This window comes from Mustela nivalis, assembly GCF_964662115.1.
Source record: "Mustela nivalis genome assembly, chromosome: 18".
In the NCBI taxonomy this organism is placed as follows: Eukaryota; Metazoa; Chordata; class Mammalia; order Carnivora; family Mustelidae; genus Mustela; species Mustela nivalis.
Genome location: NC_139037.1, coordinates 40,107,281 through 40,126,855, shown reverse-complemented (window position 1 = coordinate 40,126,855; position 19,575 = coordinate 40,107,281). Strand labels below are relative to the sequence as shown.

The 19,575-nt window shown below is 46.6% G+C and overlaps 3 protein-coding genes across 9 annotated transcripts in view; 2 read left to right on the top strand and 1 right to left on the bottom strand.

The window, feature by feature from the left end:
- The window catches only part of RHPN2 (rhophilin Rho GTPase binding protein 2), a 55,954-nt gene extending 45,981 nt beyond the window's left edge, over positions 1 to 9,973 (top strand). Inside the window, exons 12-15 of the mRNA XM_082708604.1 lie at positions 1,959 to 2,035; positions 3,252 to 3,398; positions 3,674 to 3,829; positions 8,600 to 9,973. Coding sequence (XP_082564730.1) covers positions 1,959 to 2,035; positions 3,252 to 3,398; positions 3,674 to 3,829; positions 8,600 to 8,860 — 641 coding nt within the window. The 3' untranslated portion in view covers positions 8,861 to 9,973. The remainder of the gene's footprint in view (positions 1 to 1,958; positions 2,036 to 3,251; positions 3,399 to 3,673; positions 3,830 to 8,599) is intronic.
- Positions 9,974 to 11,054: 1,081 nt separating this feature from the next.
- Positions 11,055 to 15,066, bottom strand: FAAP24 (FA core complex associated protein 24). 2 transcript variants are annotated; one of them, XM_082708614.1, is made up of 5 exons: positions 14,940 to 15,066; positions 14,427 to 14,545; positions 14,190 to 14,329; positions 13,850 to 14,002; positions 11,055 to 12,136 (listed from the first exon to the last, which is right to left on the bottom strand). In XM_082708614.1, the coding sequence occupies exons 2-5, from the start codon at positions 14,530 to 14,532 to the stop codon at positions 11,888 to 11,890; spliced, it is 648 nt and encodes a 215-aa protein (XP_082564740.1). In that variant the 5' UTR covers positions 14,533 to 14,545; positions 14,940 to 15,066; the 3' UTR covers positions 11,055 to 11,887. The 2 variants fall into 2 exon arrangements, with proteins under 2 accessions (XP_082564740.1, XP_082564739.1); XM_082708613.1 differs by having other exon boundaries at positions 14,926 to 15,058.
- A 217-nt stretch (positions 15,067 to 15,283) lies between these two features.
- Positions 15,284 to 19,575, top strand: part of CEP89 (centrosomal protein 89) — a 65,774-nt gene continuing 61,482 nt past the window's right edge. For 2 of the 6 annotated variants that reach the window (XM_082708601.1, XM_082708600.1), the window contains exons 1-2: positions 15,290 to 15,448; positions 17,282 to 17,388. In XM_082708601.1, the coding sequence (XP_082564727.1) occupies positions 15,410 to 15,448; positions 17,282 to 17,388 (146 nt within the window). In that variant the 5' untranslated portion in view covers positions 15,290 to 15,409. Of the gene's footprint in view, positions 15,449 to 17,281; positions 17,389 to 19,575 lie in introns of all 6 variants that reach the window. The other 4 variants (XM_082708596.1, XM_082708595.1, XM_082708598.1 and 1 more) reach the window with 4 other exon arrangements.

Here is a 19,575-nt window from a genome sequence, read left to right as displayed (position 1 = left end):
CCCCCCCCCCACGGATTGTGTCTGCCTCTGGGAATGTGTTCTGCTGTGTCAGCCTTCCCCCTCTCCATTCCCGCCCCCACTCCCCCCCACACCCTCCCACCAACACCCCCCCCCCGTGGTTTTAGAGCCAAACACTTCCTTATCCCTTCCCCTATGTCTGCCCTTTCCCATTCTCTCCTTCCTTCAGCACCAACATTTCCCTTCTTTCTTTTTTTAGGACAAACCTTACTTTTAATATGAAATGAAAAGTCAATTTTCCACGGAGAGAGTGGAACTGGGGGAACTTGGCAGTGAGAATCCTTCAAACCCGTGTTTATCATGTGTGCGTGTGTGTGGCGAGAACACTTGAGATCTGTCCTCTTGGCAATTTCAAATAGACAATATAGTATTGTTAACTGTAGTCACTGTGCTGTGTGTTGGATCTCTAGAACTCCTTCATCTTGCACAACTGAACCTTTGTACCTTTGACCAACATTGCCTCATTTCCTACCCCCATTGTCACTACACCATTCTGCTGTCTGCTTCTATGAGCTTGACTGTCTCACATTTCACATGTAAGTGACATCATGCACCACCAGCTCTTTCTAGGCATTTCCAAGACGTTAATTATGTCCTGGCTTTGGGAAGATGGAGGTGAACAGGATTGGGGAGGGGACTGCGGGTTCTGTCCCAGGAGGCAGGAGTTGAGGGGCCTCTCTGAGAGGCGACTTCACAGTTAAGGAATGACTAGGGAAGGGGGGGTGGCCCAATCAAGGTAACCCCCTTTGTCCATAGCTCCTTCCACCCCACTTCCTACACCTCTGTCTCTGAAGTTCCACCTCAGTTTCCAGGGACTAGAGACAGCCCTGCTCCAGATGGCGCCCTGGGCTTATCTGTGGTAATGCTGGCTGATACCTACTGAGCATTTGAGGTCTGCCAGGCACAATAGTAAGCAACCTATGTATACAGAATCTCATTCAACTCTCACTCCAGTTCTATAGGGGACTAGGATTGCCCTCATCTTAAAGATGACACAGTAAAGGTTTAGGGAATCCATATTCTTTGCACCGGGTGACCAAGCTGGTAAGTGAAGGCAGAAATGGCACTCCGTGATCCCCTTTCATGGATACTGGCCCTCTCCTTGGCCCCTTTGCCCATACAGTGTGCTCTGTGGCCACGAGGTGAGACACGACCTCCATAGAGGAGGGGAATGTGGCTCCTGATGAGGCTGTCCAGACCACTCTGGTAATGGATGGGCACCTGGTTTGCGCCTAACACTGTCAGGCAGCTTGTAAGAAGCCACAGGGCTCCTGTAAGTAGAGAGCTGTGTTCTACCTTGTCAGAACCAGGCTTCTTCCTCAGATTTTCTTTTTATACTGCTCTTCTTGTATACTTAGCTTGCTTGGGGATCCTATGTTAGGAGCTGACTAGCCTCGTGGTAAGGGTGGGCTTGAGCCTCCCGTGAATAGGATCGTGGAGATTAAAGCTCTCAGTGGACACAACTTGGCAAACTGACATCCTGCTAAAATCCTCATGTCACACATGAATGATAAGATGGGAAGCTCATCTTACCCAGGACGGTGTGCTGAGTGAGAGACACGATACTTCCTCCTGTGATAGCCACACTTGAAATGTAGATGACTTTTCAGTTGGGTTTCATGAGTGCCAAAGAAAGTCCGCTAGAATATACATACTCTCCTTGAAGGCGGGGGCTGTGTCTGATTGTCACTACTCTGTCCCAGCCCCAGAGCAAGGTACGGCTCATGGTAGGTGCCCAGATGGAACGTACAGGTGACCCTGGGCCAGGGGGTTGACCAGCAGTCCATCTTCTATACTACTTGTCTATACCAAGAGGAAGGCCAAGAGACCAGGAGAAAGGTCTTCTCTTCCCTTCAGCAAGAAGCCCTAGACCTGGGTTTTCAAGGATCACTTTCAGTTACAGAAACATTTACCCTCTCCCTTTTAATATTTTTTTCCAGCTAAAACTGAGCAAGAGGTTGAAATCATATTGCCGCAGTTCTCCAAGGTGACAGTGACAGACTTCTTCCAGAAGCTGGTATGTTGAGTGCTTATTTCCTAGTGACCCAAGGGGATATCTCATATAAATTGCAAGTATATAAAAGGCTATTTTTAGATTTTTAAAAAAGATTTTATTTATTTATTTGACAGAGAGAGATCACAAATAGGCACAGAGGCAGACGGAGAGAGAGAGAGGAGGAGGAAGCAGGTTTCCCACTGAGCCGAGAGCCCGATGTGGGACTTGATTCCAGGACCCTGAGATCATGACCTGAGCCAAAGGCAGAGGCCATTCTAGATTTTTATTTTTTTTAAAGTAGGCTCCATGCCCATTGTGGAGCCCAACACATGATTTTGAGATCAAGACCTGAGCCAAGAGATGAAGAGTCAGACTGAGTCACTCTGGTGCCCCGATAACATTAGACTTTTTAAATTAGAGACTTTATACAATTTTCATTGAGATGATTTTTCAAAAGATTTTATTTATTTATTTATTTATGTATTTATTTGAGAGGGCAAGAGAGCACAAACAGGGGGAGCCACAGAGGGAGAAGGTGAAGCAGGCTCACCGCCAAGCAGGGAGCTCGATGTGGGGCTCAATCCCAAGACGCTGAGATCATGACCTGAGCCACCCATGCGCCCCAAGGTTTTATTCATTCGAGAGAGAAGAGAGAGTGTATGCATAGGAGCAGGGAGAGAAATAGAGGGAGAGGGATAAACAGACCCATGGTGAGTGTAGAGCCTGACAAGGGACTCAATCCCAGGACCGTGAGCTCATGACCTGAGCTGAAATCAAGAGTTGAACACTCAACCAACTGAGCCACCCAGACGCCCCTAAGATGATTTTTTTAAAGAACATTTTCTTGGGGCACCCAGGTGGCTCAGTGGGTTAAGTGTCTGCCTTCAGCTCAGGTCATGATCCCAGGGTCCTGGGATTGAGCCCAGAGTTGTGCTCTCCACCCAATGGAGAGCCTGCTTCTCCCTCTCCCACTCTTTCTGCTTTTGCTCTCTCTCTCGTCAAATAAATAAAAATATGTTTTTTAAAACAAACATTTTCTAGAAAATATATTGACTATTTTAGAGAAAATGGCAGTTAATATCCTTGGATGACTGCTGTAGCACGTATTATCCCTGATGATGTCACTGGTCTCTGAACAAGGCCGAGTGACATCTGGGAGGATGACAGGGTGACATTTCCGATAGCTTTCTAGTGCCCGATTCAGCCTTCACTTACCTAATGATGCTCTTTTCCAAAGGGCCCCCTGTCAGTGTTTTCAGCTAACAAGAGATGGACACCTCCTCGAAGCATTCACTTCACTGCAGAAGAAGGGGATTTGGGGTTCACCTTGAGAGGAAACTCCCCCGTTCAAGTCCACTTCCTGGATCCTCACTGCTCAGCTGCGGTAAGCGTGCGCCTCTCTAGACTGGGAGCAGAGCTCGCGGGTCAGACCAGTCACATGCCAAGAGTGCTGGCCAACCCAGTCTAGCTGGGTGTGTGAATGGATTTAGGGTTTCTTTGTGTGAAAGGTCTGACTATGTGAAAGGCCTCTCGCATGTGCTACCTGTTTAGAGAGCAAAGGATTCATGCACGCTGTGGATTTTGTTTGTGTACTTGGGAACTGATCCAGGGATGAGAATGAACGGAACACTGACCTTCCTGTAAATCCTCCGTTTGTAGCTGGCAGGGGCCAAGGAAGGGGATTATATCGTTTCCATTCAAGACGTGGATTGCAAGTGGCTGACAGTGAGCGAGGTCATGAGGCTGCTGAAGGCCTGTGGCCAGGATGGCGTGGACATGAAGGTCGTGAGCCTGCTGGACTTCACCTCCTCTATGGTGAGTGCTGATATCCTGGTGGGAAAAACAGCCATGCAGGGCGAGGCTGGCCTGAGCCCAGCCCCAGGGGTGTGCTTGGCCCTGCGCCTCCTACCTGTGTTGGTGATCTGACCACTGGACTCCTGACACTGGGCCAGGGGGTTGACCAGCAGTCCATTTTCTATACTACTTGTCTAGACCAAGAGGAAGGTGACAGTGTCCTTGTTGGAACGTGCTCATGTTAGCCCAGAGATCATTGAAAAACTTTGTAAAAAATGCTGTAGATGAAGGAACCAGCTGATTTATTTTTCTGATTGTTTTTTTTAAAATATTTTATTTATTTATTAAAAAAGACTTGATTTGAGAAAGTGAAAGAGAGAACGCGCACACAAGCATGGGCATGGGGGAGGGGCAGAGGGAGAAGCAGACTGCCTGCTGAACAGGGAGCCCGATGCAGGACCCCAGGACCCCAGGATCATGACCTGAACTGAAGGCAGACGCTTAACCCACTGAGCCACTCAGGCACCCCTAAAGATTGATTTATTTGAGAGAGGGAGAGCGTGTGTGAGGGAGAGGTAGAGAATCTCAAGCAGACTCCCCACTGAGCATGAGCCAGATGCGGGGCTTGATCTCCTGACCCTGGGATCATGACCTGAGTGAAAACCAAGAGTCAGATACTCAACCAACTGACACACCCAGGCACTGCCTGATTAAGTTCTTTTTTTTATTGCAAAAGTCATACGTACTCACAGTCCAAAAAGAAAAAAAAATTAAAAATACTGAAGTGGTAGAGATGGGCTTGAGATGACATGCGGAAGCCCCTGTCCACACAGCAGAGATAGCGTTAGCTGTTCCCTGGGAGATCTCGGGAAGTGCCTGGTGCCTGTGCAAGTTCATGTGCACAGTTAGACCCTTTTTTCTCCCCAGGCGGGATGATCATTTTGCATGTCCCCTTCCACACTTGGTCGCGGTCCCTTATGGACCTTAGACACTTCCCTTCATGACAGTAGTCATTCAGCAGATAGTGACAGAGCATCCCATGTGTGTCAGGCCCTCCCTTGGGGTCAGCGCTATGGCCGAGCTGGTTGGATGCTGTCCCTGCCAGTCGTGATTCTGAAAATACAGCATGCCATGTGACAGAATGTCCAGAGGTAGGAAAGGCTCCTCTAGAGAGGGCTTGTGCCGAGACACAGGTGATAGGGACCATCCCGCCATCTAAGGAGGCACTCTGGGGAGCATCCTGGGGTGGGGGGGAGTGGAGACCAACGGGTGCAAAGAGTCCCTGGAGCAGGAAGAAGCTTCTGCCGGAGGATCTGAAAGAGTCCTTTGAGCTGGAACAGGGCGACAGGGAGGGAGCGGCAGGAAATGCAGTGGGAGGGAGGCAGGGCCTCGCTGGCAGCCGTGGGAGCTCTGGGAGCTCGGAAGCCGTGGAGCCTCTGGAGAAGGGGATGCTTGGTTCAGAAGGATGTCTCACGTGTTGCCTGGTGAGGCTGGCTGGATGGTGGCAGCGGGAGCTGGATAGAGCAGGTGTCCCGGCCAGTGAGCTTAGCAGCTTCCATTAGGGTGGGTGACGGCCAAGGTAGAGAGGGGTCTACAGGGATTTCTAGATGATTTGTGTAAAAAACACAGTGGAGAGAAAAATGACTCCCCAAGCTTGGGCTTGAACCAAGGCACCATTTTTCGTAATGACGGGGAAGAGGCCAGGAGCGAGGGAGGGAGAGGAGAGAGGAAACGCTTGTACCATGAGTATCTTAAGTGATGCTAGAGACATCTAGATGTGGTGTGCAGTAGGCAGCTGGATGTCCACATCTTCAGTTCAAGGGAGAAGTCAGAGCTAGAAATAAATATCAGAGACTCACCAACACAGAGATGCTATTTAAAACTGTGAAGAGAGTAAATGATGTTACCCACAAGGGGCTGAAGGTCAAGGACTCAACCTTGAGACACCACAAGCATCTGGAGGTAAGTTGGAGGAGAAATAGGCACAAAGGAAGTTGCGGAGTGGCATTCAGAGAGAGGGGATAGAAAGAAGCTTCTGGAATCGAGAGAAGAAAATCCTGCCGAGGGAAAATGGTTGGTTGTGTAGAGTACAGTTAAGAGGTGGAGTTGAGTTCGTTGTATTTGGCAGCAGGACAAAAAGACACTTTTCATGGAGAGATGGAATCAGAACTCTGATGAGAGAGGGAATGGATCGTATGAGTGCTTTGATAAGAAATGTCCAGAACAGGCTAATACACAGAAGCACAACGTAGAGTAGTGGTTGCCAGGGGCTGGGGGTCAGGGAATTGGGGGGGGGGGGTCACTGCTGATGAGTTCAGGGTTTGTTTTTGGAGGGGAAGGAACTGTTTTGAAATTAGGTGGTGGTGGTGTTTGCACAACTCAGAATAGACTCAAAACCACGGAGTAGTATTAAGGTGGTGAATTTTAAGGTATGTGAATTTTAGCTCCATTGAAAAGCTAAAGAAGATGAAGTTGGACTCCCGGAGCATCTAGGCGGAAGGGATCATTGAGAAATGGAATTCTTAGGGCCAGAATGTATGGAATTGGTGGGCAGGGGATCAGGGTTCCAACCAAAAACAAAAGAAATTTGTCCAAAGGCAGGATAAGTAAAAGAGCTGGACTCAGCACTAGAGGGCTGTGTGTGTGTGTGTGTGTGTGTGTGTGTGTGTGTGTGTTGCCCAGCACACAAGGTGTGGCTTTACAAGGAGAAAACCTTATTCTATCTTGTAATAACTGTGAGCCAGGCCTGTGAAGGAGCTGAGGTAGGGGTAGAAAGCAAGACTTTCTAGACTCAGACTGCCTGGAAAGGAATCCTGGCTTTACTATCCATGGTGACCTTGGGTGTCAGGGACTGGCTCTGAGCCGCAGGAAGATGGGAAGGGGGTGCCTACCATGGGATGTGTCCTTCAGGAGAGGTGTAACAATAACCATGATAAGGTTGTTTTCATCCAGCGAGGTCTTAGACTGTGGCAGCTGAGCAGTATTTTAACTGCTGGACCTTTGCTGCAAACGAAACTGAGAATAAAGCCCAGGGTCCTGGCTGAATGGCTTATCTGCTACTCCACACTTTGGATTGCGGTGGGTACTCCTCCATGGAGCACATTTGGAATTCTGCTGATATAACTGAGAGACCCCAGGCTGAGAATTGGGCCCTGCCTTCTGGGAACTAAGCTGTGTGTTCTTCAGCAAGTTAATACCCTCCCTAGTAGAATTGTTTCCTCGTTTGTACAAAATGGGAAGAGAGCCGGGCTCCCTATCGCAGTGAGTCGGAGGAGTGCCTCAGGAATATTTGGAGAATGGGTAGTGGGGAGCATGGTGCTTGAGGACAAGAAAAAAAGGGAATGGCAGGAAGGGGACAGACACGGGAGTGTGAGCTGGGAGGGGGACATAGGGAAAGTAGAGCACAGTGCTATCAGGAGGACATGTGTGGGGCTTCGAGAGACATCCAGGAGAGAAGGAATGGATTTACTAGGATAACATTAGGAGTGCCAGGTAGAGAGGTGCCTGATACAGATTTGGGGTCGGGGTTGGAGTTCCGAGGGAGGCCAGTCGGCTTGGCAAATATCCCCCAGTAACGTGCAGCCCTTTGGGTGCGGGCCTGGTGGGAGGCAGAGGGTGGAGTTTTAATTAGACTTGGCATGGGCTGGTTGAAATACGGGAGAGGATCGAGGGTATTTGTAAGGAAGTGCTCATAAAGATGCATAATGGACTTTGAGCAGGTGAAGATTGAAAGATGTTTGCAAGCGTGAAATCTACACTCAGGACCGTTTATTATTGTTTTTAATGGGAGTGCACATGCCTGTCCTGTAGAGTATGGTGGGAGTAAATGGCGGTTTTATAGAAAAGGAAGGGGCATCTTCATCCAAAGGAGCCAGCCTCCAAAGGGACAATTTAGAGTGAATACACCTTCTTTATTGTCCCACCTCTCGAATTCCTTGATTTCTATTACGAATATCGTCCCCTGCCACTTTAGATACGTGGTACGTATATTTAAAGGACTGGTTTTGGTGCCTGGAACATAATAGATGTTCGGTAAACATTTGGTGAACAAAGCAATTCCAGTGTTAGGCAAACATTGGAAGCTGGGGATAACTCACATGGAAGGTTCCAGAAAAAAAGGATCTCCAGGTTTCCTATTTGAACCCCCCACAATCTTTTAAAAGTTAATAATAGTGCTTACTGGGCACAGAGTTTCAGCTGGGGAAGATGAGAAAGTTCTGAACAGAAATCATGGTTACTTCAGGGGAAAGGTCTGAAAATCAAGGTACAAGGGACACCTACTGTTCAGTATATGTATTTTCATATTCTTGAGCATGAATGTTACTTTTACAAATAGAATTATTACCTTAAAAAGTGAGTAGTGGTCCCTAGCCTAAAATGAGCCTATTCCCTAAAAGCTTTGTTTTTAAGAACCTAATTATTATTCTTTTTTAAAAGTTTTATTTATTTATTTATTTATTTATTTGACAGAGATCACAAGTAGGCAGAGAGGCAGGCAGAGAGAGAGAGGAAAGCAGGCTCCCTGCTGAGCAGAGAGCCCGATATAGGGCTCGATCCCAGGACCTTGGGATCATGATCTGAGCCGAAGGCAGAGGCTTTAACCCACTGAGCCACACAGCTGCCCCAAGAACCTAATTCTATGTAAGCATTACATCACCTGAGTTCCAGAATTTTATCAACTTTATTTTTAAAAGGATGTCGTAAGTGGAGAATGCGAGCCTCAGACCTTGCAATCACTTACCAATGATCCTGAGGACTTCTAACACCATTTTTCTTCTTTCCCATGTGCAGCATAGTAAATGTGCAACATACTCTGTGGGAATGCAGAAAACTTACTCCATGATCTGCCTGGCCATAGATGATGATGATAAAACTGATAAAACCAAGAAAATCTCGAAGAAGCTTTCTTTTTTGAGTTGGGGCACCAACAAGAACAGACAGAAGTCGGCCAGCACCTTGTGCCTCCCGTCAGTTGGGGTTGCGAGGCCTCAAGTCAAGAAGAAGCTCCCCTCTCCCTTCAGCCTTCTCAACTCCGACAGTTCTTTGTACTAATGTGAGGAAACAAAAAACGTCCAGGCCCCAGATGTCTCCGGTGCTGACCAGGCCTTCATATTTGTGCCACGATGGGAAATTTCTCAACATTCGCAAATCCCATTTTCTCACTGGGTAAACTCACGATTGGTAGGTCTTCGTGAACGAAAGTAATAAGAAACCTCGAGAAATCCGGGGAGTGTCACCATGTTGCTGCAAGTTATTTATTATATAAAGTATTGTAAATAGGATGGTGTTTAAAATAGGGCTATTTTTAACGGCTACAGTAACAATTTGTAGTTACTATCAGAATTAAATAGGGTTACCTCTGTTGGTCCTACTTATAATCATTTCTAGCCTTGGGTAATAGATCATTCCTTAATTCAGAATTCATGACCCCCAATTAAGACAGCTCAAGAGACTGTAACGATTTAGTTATATTAAGTTAGTATTACTAAGAAATGTTCCGAAGAGCTACTTTCTAAGGGGAATTCATGAACCTAAAAGGTTAAGATTTTATGATTATTTCTACATAACATGAATACTATTTCCAGATAAAGTCTAGTGCCAAATTTGTCAGAACTTACCAGATGAAAACAAAACAAAACAAAAAAACCACACACAATTTAGGAGCCGTGTTGCTTCTAGTCTGATGTCATTTACAAGTTGCTAACACAGTGGCAGTGTTAGATGAGGACACTATCTACAAGGTAGACGATATGCTGTTTGATACTCAAAACGTTTTTGTTTCAAGTAGAAAATACGTAATTATATATCTTAAGAGTCTTTAAGATGAGTTAGAAACATTTTATAAGGTAAGATATAAATGATTCTAGTTTAAAGCTCTATTTGACTTTTTAAACTGACTTTCTTACCTGTCAATTTCTCTTGCCATAAGTTGGATGATGCTGTGATTCTAGTAAGATTCACAGTTGACATAGTACAAGTTACATAGCTTAAAAAAAAAAAAAAAAAAAAGCATTGTACTCTATTTTTGAGAATTAACAAGAACATAAATATTTTCTAGTGTGCAATATCAAAAGGGAAGCAACCACATTTGGGGAAAGTGTATCCACTGCTCTTAGGGACATTTTTGTATAAATATTTAAATAAACATTCATTTGCCTGTGTTGATGTTCTGTTTTTGTTTTTGTTTTACTTATTTGCACTTATTTCACTCCTCTTTCAAATTGTTTCTACCCTAATGCACAAAATGTTCTAATGCTTTGGTTTTTATGACTAACATTTCACAAAACAGGACTTATAGAAGTTTTAAGTTATCTTAGTATCTTTGAAAATGTGGCATCTTTAAGTGCATTTGTTTTTAATTTAAATTCAGTTAATTAACATGTAATGTATTAGTTTCAGAGGTAAAGGTCAGGGATTCCTCAGTCTTCTAGGATACCCAGTGCTCGTTACATCACATGCCCTTGGGGTCTATCACCCCATCCCTCCACCCCCTCTCCTCCAGCAACCCTGTTTCCTATGATTAAGAGTCTGTTATGGTTTGTCTCCCTATTTGATTTTTTTTTTCCTCTTCCTCTGTGATCCTGTTTTGTTTCTTAAATTCCACACACTAATGAGATCATACAATTCTCTGATTGACATATTTCACTTAGCATAATACTCTAGTTCTATCTATGTTGTTGTAAATGGCAAGATTTCATTTTTTTAATGGCTGAGTAGTATTCCATTATGTATATATACCTCCTCTTTTTTTTTTTTTTATATACCTCCTCTTCTTTATCCATTCATCTGTTGATAGACATCTGGGGTCTTTCCATAGTTTGGCGATTGTGGACGTTGCTGCTATAAACATTGGGGTACAGGTGCCCCTTCGGATCACTACATTTGTATCTTTGGGGTAAATGCCCAGTAGTGCAATTGCTGGGTAGCTCTATTTTCAACTTGTTGAGGAACCTCCATTCTGCTGCTCAGAGTGGCTAAGTGCATGTCTTTTTTGAGCAGCCGATTGTACCCTTTCATCCCCACCCTGGGCTCTCCTCTGTGGATGCGTCTGCCCTGCCATTTTCCTACAGATCTGCCTCCTGTTGGGCTATATGCTGCCAAACACATTCTTTTCCTCCTGCGTATACGCTGGCTTTTTACCTTTAAAAGGGAACTCCAAACTCCAGGCTGTGTTCAGAAGGCATGCTCAGTGACTAAGAACAAACTGTGCAGCTACCAGGAAGGGAGGGAAGGAGGCAGGAAGGAAGAAAAGGCAGTACAATTGTTTATTTACACTGGCAACACCCTTAAAACAGCAAGCAATATTAAGACCATGTTGGAAGAACACTGGCTCTGCCACCAGGAACAAGGAGTTTATGGTACACAGCACAGCACTTCATTGTAGGTCTGTTTCCTTTAGAAGGTCACATCTACCTCCTGATCTGATTAGACCTTTCCATGATAGACACTAGTCAATCTGCCCAGGCCAGCTTTTTGCTGAATTTGAGAGTCCATTAGTAAACTCTCTCAGGAAGATCCCCATGGGCTCATTCTCTCTCTCTCTTAAAGACTTTGTTTTTGTTTTTAGATTTATTTATCTATTTTGAGAGAAAGGGAGAGGGAGAATCCCAAGCGGACTCCATGCTGAACATGGAGCCCAGTGAGGGGCTCAAGCTTGAGATCATGAGCTGAGTCGAAACCAAGAATTGGACACTCAACCAATTGCATCACCCTGGGGTCCCTGTTTTTGTGTGTGTGTGGTTTTTTTTTTTTTTAAGATTGTGGTTTTTCTTTAAGTAATTGGTACCCCCAAAGTGGGGCTCACAACCCCAAGATCAAGAGTCACATGCTCAGTAGAGCCGACCAGGCGTGCCCTCCACGCCTCCTCTTCCACTAGCAGCATGAGGGCCGTGCTATCTGGAGCCCACCAACTTAAATGCCCATACCCAGAGAGCAAGACAGGGTAATTGGCAGCTTCCGTGCATGCCTCACCCCAGTCACTCATTACATGCTGTGAAAGGAAGGTCTTTGTTCTCCAATTTTAAATATGAAAACTGAACAAGATCCAGTAGCTTGCGGTCCAAGCTGTGAGAAGAGTTGTCAGCTGGGCTGCGTGAAGAAGGCTTGAATGTGCTGTGCTGCTGCTTGTCCCACGACTGGCTCCAGTTCTCGGACAGAAGCATTACTTAGCTGTTGGATACTTGGGAACTTCTGAAGGAGAAGGGGGGCTTTAACTTTTCCAACTCCTGGGATCTGTTGCACAGTTCGAAGGAGGGATAGCTCAGGGATCTGACCCCGTTTCTTACTGAGGAAAGGGTTCTTACTGGGCTCTTTGGTTTGTTCTTGAACCTAAACCAATAGTAAAGGGAAAGCAAGTGAGCGCCCTCTAGAGGACTGGCAGTTCTCTTAAAAATTTACAGAAATTTAGTTATCCTTTTCCATTTGGTCCAGCTTGACTTACCAACTACAAATGTTTTCATATACCATGAATATAATTTTTTTAATTATTTATTTATTTATTTGATAGAATGAGAGAGAGGAGATCACAAGTAGCCAAAGAGACAGAGAGAGAGGTGGGGAAGCAGGCTCCCCGCTGAGCAGAGAGCCCGATGTGGGGCTCGATCCCAGGACCCCGAGATCATGACCCGAGCCGAAGGCAGAGGCTTAACCCACTGAGTCACCCAGGCACCCCTCCATGAATATAATTTTTCACATAACAGCAAAATTATTGAAAGAGGAACCGTATGAGTACACAAAGGACTATGAGAAAATCTGATTAAAACTTGTATTTTCAGAATGCTTAGAATAAAGCAATGCAAACATACTCTGAGGAATTCAAACATGTTCCTGTGGCCCACTAGAAAATGATTCAGTTGTATGGGATTAAATTTTTTTTTAAGTTTTTTTTTTTTTTTTGAGAGTGAGAGAGAGTGACCAAGCACGTGTGCACAAGTAGCAGGGAGGGGCAGACTCCCCGCTGAGCAGGGAGCCCGATACAGGACTAGATCTCAGGACCCTGGGATCATGACCTGATCGGAAGGCAGATGCTTAACTGACTGAGCCACCCAGGCACCCAGTATGGGATTACATTAAAACTAAACTGGACCTGCTTGGTACAGGACCTGGAGAGAGCTTGCCTGTAAAAGGAGAAACCCAGTTTTCAGTTAGTGGTGCATACAGGAAGGTAGTCGATAGCATTACATCAGGAGAAGTTAGGACCAGACAAGCAAGGTATTAGGTGGAGAAGGGAGAGAGTAACCTATGAACGACATGGGGTGCTTCTCAATCCTAGCTACACATCAAAAGGAAAATTTAAAATCCACAGTACAACACAGATTGATGCTTAAGGCCCAACCCTGACATTCTGATTTTTTTTTTTAAAGATTTTATTTATTTATTTGATAGAGATCACAAGTAGGCAGAGAAGCAGGCAGAGAGAGAGGAGGAAGCAGGCTCCCCGCCGAGCAGAGAGCCCAATGTGGGGCTGATCCCAGGACCCTGGGATCATGACCTGAGCCGAAGGCAGAGGCTTTAACCCACTGAGCCACCCAGGCGCCCCGACATTCTGATTTTTAATTGGCCTGAGGTAAGGCTCATGTATCGTTGATCTTTAAAGTTCCTCAGGAAATTCTCAAGCACAATGAAGATGAATAATAAGTGAAGACTGATTGGAGAATCAGGTTTTTTGTTTTCTAGAAAAGGATCATCTGTGGGGTACCTGGGTGGCTCAGCTGGTTGTCTGCCTTCGGCTCAGGTCATGATCTCAGGGTCCTGGGATAGAGCCCCAAATTGGGCTCCCTGCTCAGCCTTGAGTCTGTTTCTCTCTCTCCCTCTGCCCCTCTGCCTGCTTGTGCACTCTCTCATACACGAATAAGTACATAACTAAATAAAGGATCATCTGCTTTGGACCGCAGCTGACCACAGGTAAGTGAGGACTACTGTAGACAGGACTGATGGATTGCACCGACAGCAAGAGCAGCAGCTGGAGTGATAGATCCAGAAAGCTCAGGTGAGAGTCTGTAAAGGCAGGGCTCCTGCAGAGGAGTAGGAATCAGTACTTACCAACTGGGTGATAAGGCTGGACGCTTCCATTGGGCTGGCCACTGGAAGCAACACCATCCCAAGGTCCAGCACCGTAAACTTCTGTATGGCCGGGAAGTATTGTTCACTCATCTGTGTTTTCTCAACTATTACAATCCCTTGAAGATTACTAGACTTTAAAAGGAAGGAAAAAAACGAAACAGTAAACCATTTTGCAACAAAACTACCTTCAGTTTAAGAAAGTTCTGGGTCCAAGAGTGCTTCGAACGGCCAATAATTGTGTATAAATTATTCCAAAGGATGGAGAAGGGGGCGGATGGAAGTCAATTTTACGCTTCGGTGTCTTCGATTTAGTACTTACATTTCTAACCCGAACAAGCCTCTTCCTATAGCCATTTCCTGCCACCAAATCAGCTTCGGTGACATAAAGAATGCAAGATCTGCTTGACAAGTAAAAATCTACCGGTGCCAGGCCATCCTCAAACACGATTTTAATTTTCCCTTAGACAAGAAAAAGAAAAAGGAGTTCCGTGAGGACAGTAGGTAACACGTTTTGAAAAAGCTTAGGAGAGGGCTTATGCACAGGCAGCCCACCGACCTTGCATCCCCTGCGCGAGCTGCGACCCGCGCCACTTCTCGTTGGCCACAACATGCCCAAAAGGCACGTGCATGGGGCCTGTGCCCTCAGGAGGGTTCCTGGCCATCGGCGGCCTCGACCTAATAAGGAAAAGACGGCATTTGAGCAAGATCTCCCGCACACGGCCCCACGGCCCCCTCGGAGCCGGGGCCCCTCCGGCAGGAGCCCGCTTCCAAGGTCTTTATTTATTTATTTATTTTTTTAAAGATTTCATTTATTCATTTGACAGACAGAGATCACAAGCAGGCAGAGCAGCAGGCAGAGAGAGGAGGAAACAGGCTCCTTGCTGAGCAGAGAGCCCGATGCAGGGCTCGATCCCCGGACCCTGAGATCACGACCCCAGCCGAAGGCAGAGGCTTCAACCCACTGAGCCACCCAGGCGCCCCCCAAGGTCTTTAAAGGACCAAATTATTTGCCAAAGTCTAAGACCCAGGAGATTCCCGTCCTGGTAGCCGCGTGCCTCATTTTCGTCACCTGCTGGCTCCTGGCACCCCCCGCTCGGTCTGCACAACGGCTGCTGCCACCCTCAGCCAGGAGACCCTCAGCTTTCAACCCGGCGCGCCACTTCCGGTTTCCCTCCCGAGCGCTTGCCAATTTTTCATCCTGCCCGCCCTCCACCTCCCACGGCGCCGGATAGGCTATGGTGTTAGAGATCGACATCTGAGCTGGCCAATAAGAGAACGGAACACTCACTGTTTCCGCCCTGGAGAATTTGAATGCGGGCAGCTGGTTGCCAAGAGCTACACGGCGGAGTAACCTTGGCTCTGACTGGCCGAGGAGAAAGGAGAACCAATGAAAGACGAGGTTGTTGCGAAGTACATTGCGTAGAAAAAGCGTCTCGGGCTTAGCCAGCGGGAGGAGCTCAGGTTCCACGGAGCGGTCCTTGCTTGTTAGGATTTCCTCACGTGCGTCCAGCCCTGGTCCGGCCACTCCCCGCACCAAGGATGCTCCAAGGGTTTCGCAGGGGCCGCAAGAGCCAGTTTGTAAGTAGATCCCGGGGGGCAGGAGTTAAACAGGAATGGGTTGGGATTTGGCCTGCGGTTGAGGTCAGGTAGCAGCGCAAAATGACGTTGTCTCCCACTCGAGAGGCCCTGAGTTTTGGCGTTCTAAAGCATCCTCTATCCCAGGGTGGGCCTCGGTCAGACGGCGGCGCCCTGTCTCCCCTGCAGCGTTTCCTCGGGTGTCGGGGAGCAGTCCTGCCGGCACAATCCTACTCCACCGCTGAATATGCCTCAGTGGGAAGTCGTTCTGGAGTCTTCCCTCCGCTACCCGCCGCGTAACCCCATCAGCCAAGTTCCATAGATTCTTCCCGCCAACCATAACCTGCAGCTGTTCCCGCCTCCACCCTGGCTTCCAGCATCTTCCTGGCATCTCTCTGGCGGCTACTGCGGCTCCTCGCTGTTTCTCTGCTTCCAGTATTGCCCTAGGCCCGTCTTCCACGTGGAAGCCGGGGGGATTCTAATAAAACGGACATCTGTCCGTGCTGCTGCGCTCCTTAAAACCCAGTGCCTCCAACTTTCTCTCTCTCTCTCTCTCTCTCTCTCTCTCTCTCCCTCTCCCTCACCCTCTCTCCCCCGCCCTCTCTCCAGCCATTTCTTCTCTTCCTTCAGGCCTTTGCTGTTCCTTCTGCCTGGAATGCTGCGCTCCAAACCTTATCATGGTCACTGTAGGCGCCTACTCCCAATTTCATGCCTTTCACTGCCTGAGGAGCCTTTCCGGGGGTCAGTTTCGGTGGGTGTACCTCACTGAGACACAGGTTCTCCTTAGTCACGTATGAAAACTCTTAAATGGGAACAATCACCACGCTTGCCTCCCGTGCATTCTTCCTCCCCTCAGAGGGATACGTGTTATTTCTAGAACATTGCCGCCAGTGTCTTGCTTCTTTCTTTGTTCATGCTGTTCCTTCTTCCTAGAATGCTTTTCCATCTCATTTCCCACATGTGAGAGCCGTGGCCATCTTTGATGACCCCGTCTAAATGCCTCTGTGATTTTTCTTCAGCGGGACATTAGAGGTCCCCTTGCTGGCCTCCAGACCCGGAGGAGCTCTTCCTTCCCTGTGCCATCCCAGCACCAAATTTGTCTTTCCCTTTCCCTTGGCACCTTCTATAATTCGTGTTACATGATAAGTACTTGGGTGTTTTTCCCTCCATACTCTTATTACCTTGTCGATGAAGACAAATTTTCTTCATTGCAATCTAGGTGTTTTGCCTTGAGTAGGTGTGGATAATGACTAGTACTGAGAGAGTGAAGGTTGGGTTATACTCAGAAACTTCTGAATGACTGCCAGGTGCCTAAAACCAGATTCTCTGATTTCCGTTGTGTGGAGAAGCTAGTTTTTGCTATTCTGTGCGTCTTTGAGGTAAACTGTCTAAAATCTTTATTAAGCTTCCACATGGTGTAGACTAATGGGGGGAAGTGCTTGAGTTCCAGGGTTGATAAAGACAAGAACATTGCCTGCTCTCCAGAGCTTCCGTTCTGCAGGTGAGGCAGCAAGTGAGAGAGTAGGGTTATTGGAGGTCACGCTGTGAGGCTGGAGGTCCTAGAGGGTGACTCTGGGGGATGGTCAGGTCCCTCTGAGGAGGAAGGACAAGAGGTTTCCCACAATGGCCAGCTGCAGTGGTGTTCCCTGGGTGAGCATCCTTGCCTGGCCATATGGGAATTGGGGATGGCAGGGGGAGGACTGGTGGGTTCCTGGTGGGGTTAGATCCCTGGGTGGCCAGTGCAGGCAGGTGTCCCCTTTCAGGCCCCAGGCGGGGTGTCAACAGGACCCAGGTAATCCCATACACCAGTGACACTGCTGGGTTTCATTTGTGCAGAAACACATCATCCATGGCTTTCTACCTGCAGCCAGCATCGCACCAAAGCCAGCTGTGCCACGCACACCTCCTCCCCGCAGCCCCAACCCTTCTCCAGAGAGACCAAGGTGAGTCTCAGGTGGACAGCCATTAGATTAACATCCTTCGAAATGTTTATCTTGGTTCCATAATGAAGCACTTACTATGGTTTCTCTGTGGGATAATGATCTGTTTCTTTCAGGGGTATGGAGTTTGTTTCATAATTGTAGTGTTCCAGATTAAAGCATTAAAGCCCAAGTATATAGGTTCATAGTATGTTGAAAGGAATTTGAATTATGCACAGAATTTTCTTTTGAAATACAAGTCTGTCTTTTAAAAGAGCTGATTTGGGGGCACCTGGATGGCTCAGTGGGTTGAGCCTCTGCCTTCGGCTCAGATCATGATCTCAGGGTCCTGGGATTGAGCCCCACATCGGGCTCTCTGCTCAGCAGGGAGTCTGCTGCTCTGCCTACTTGTGATCTCTCTCTCTGTGAACCAAATAAATAAAATCTTAAAAAAAAAATTTAAAAATAGCTGATTTGGGGGAAAGAAGGAAAAGGATGTTCACTCCCCAGAGCCTGGGATTCCCTCATCTTCCGGTGCTCTCAGCATCAGAGAACTGACTTTCTTTTATACCTAACACCTCTGCCTGTGCCTTCTAAGGGCTTAGACACAGGAGAATTTTAGACTATTTTTTATCCATAAAAAAACATGGATACATGGCTTGACACTTACCATTGAATTGACAGAACTAATTTCATGCAAGAGTGGTACCTTTGTTTTAGTGTTCTTTGAAATTAGAATATGGTATGCCTCCTGAGAAAGAAACACTTTGAAATATTTTTAGTGTTTGTTTTTTCTTTAAGTACCATGTTGCTAACAAGAAGAGCCATTTATTAGTGTTTACCCCGAGCCGAGGACTGTTGTAAGTCCTTCAGAAGCATTATTTCATTCCATGCTCTCAGCGACCCTCTTAGAGAGGTCTTGTTGGGCTCTCTAGCTCGGGTTCAAGTGCCTGCACTGGTGCAAAGTGTCACAACTGGCAAGCAATGGCTCCAGTACACCTGTGGGTCTGTCTCCCCAGCTCTTCACTGTCTTTGTGACCAACCCTGACGCTGTATCGTTAAGACTTCCATGTTTCTGTGGCAGCAATGATGGCGAGAGACAGCTTTACCTTCCATCCTCAAGCTGAAAAACCAACATATTTATCTCATTGCAACCATGTTGTAGGTCAGTTAGAAAATCTTTGTTGTCTCCTCTACTGTACAAAAATATCTTCCTGGATTATTATGTTTATAAGCCAAACATAATCCACAAAGCTTTGGTAAATGTGGCCTATTTCCACATTTTTTTAATTTGTAGGAACTGGCGTTCAAATTACATTGAGATGTTACCATGCTTCGTGTGAAGTGTAATAGTGTAAGAATCCTACAGCCATTGACTTCCGTCTCCTCCTTCCCATCCTTCATGTTACTGTTGCCCCTTCTAATTCCATACATTATAAGTCTCACAGTGTATTATTATTGCTTATGCCTTAAGCAGTCTTTTTATGTTTCTTAAACCAATTTTATTGAGGTATAATGGACTTAAACTACATATTTGAAATGCATCATGTTACGACATATATTTACACCCATTAAACCATCACTGTAATCAAGATAATAAACATATCCATTATCCCCCAGGTTTCCTTGTTGGCCCCCTTTGTAATTCCTACCTCCTGTGCTTCTCTCCCCCTTCCCATTCCCCTCTGCCCAGTCCACCCTCGCCCCCTTCTCTCCACCACCACTGAGCAGCTTTCTGTCATATTAGATTAGTCTGCATTTCCTAGAATTCTACATAAGTGGGATTACACAAAATAATTATGCCAGCTTCTCTGATTCAGGGTAATTATTTTGAGATGCATCCATAATGTAGTGAAAATCGGTAATTCATCTTTTTTACTGCTGAGTAGTGTTCCATCATATGAATAATGAATGTGTCACAGTTTGTTTCTCCATTTACCTGTGGATGGATATTCGAGTTGTTTTCAGGTTTTAATTTTTTTTTAAGATTTTATTCATTTGACAGAGAGAGAGAGATCACAAGTAGGCAGAGAGGCAGGCAGAGAGAGACGGGAGGGAAGCAGGCTTCCCGCTGAGCAGAGAGCCCAATGCGGGGCTCCATCCCAGGATCCTGAGATCATGACCTGAGCTAAAGGCAGCGGCTTAATCCACTGAGCCACCCAGGCGCCCCTCAGGTTTGAGTATTTTAAAACTAAAGCTGCCATGAAAATT

Coding starts and splice junctions, on each gene's coding strand:
- FAAP24 (XM_082708613.1), bottom strand. Junction 14,003..14,189: donor GGCTTGTTCGGGTTAGAAAT/GTAAGTACTAAA, acceptor TTCCTTTTAAAG/TCTAGTAATCTTCAAGGGAT. Junction 12,137..13,849: donor CCAGCCTTATCACCCAGTTG/GTAAGTACTGAT, acceptor CTATTGGTTTAG/GTTCAAGAACAAACCAAAGA.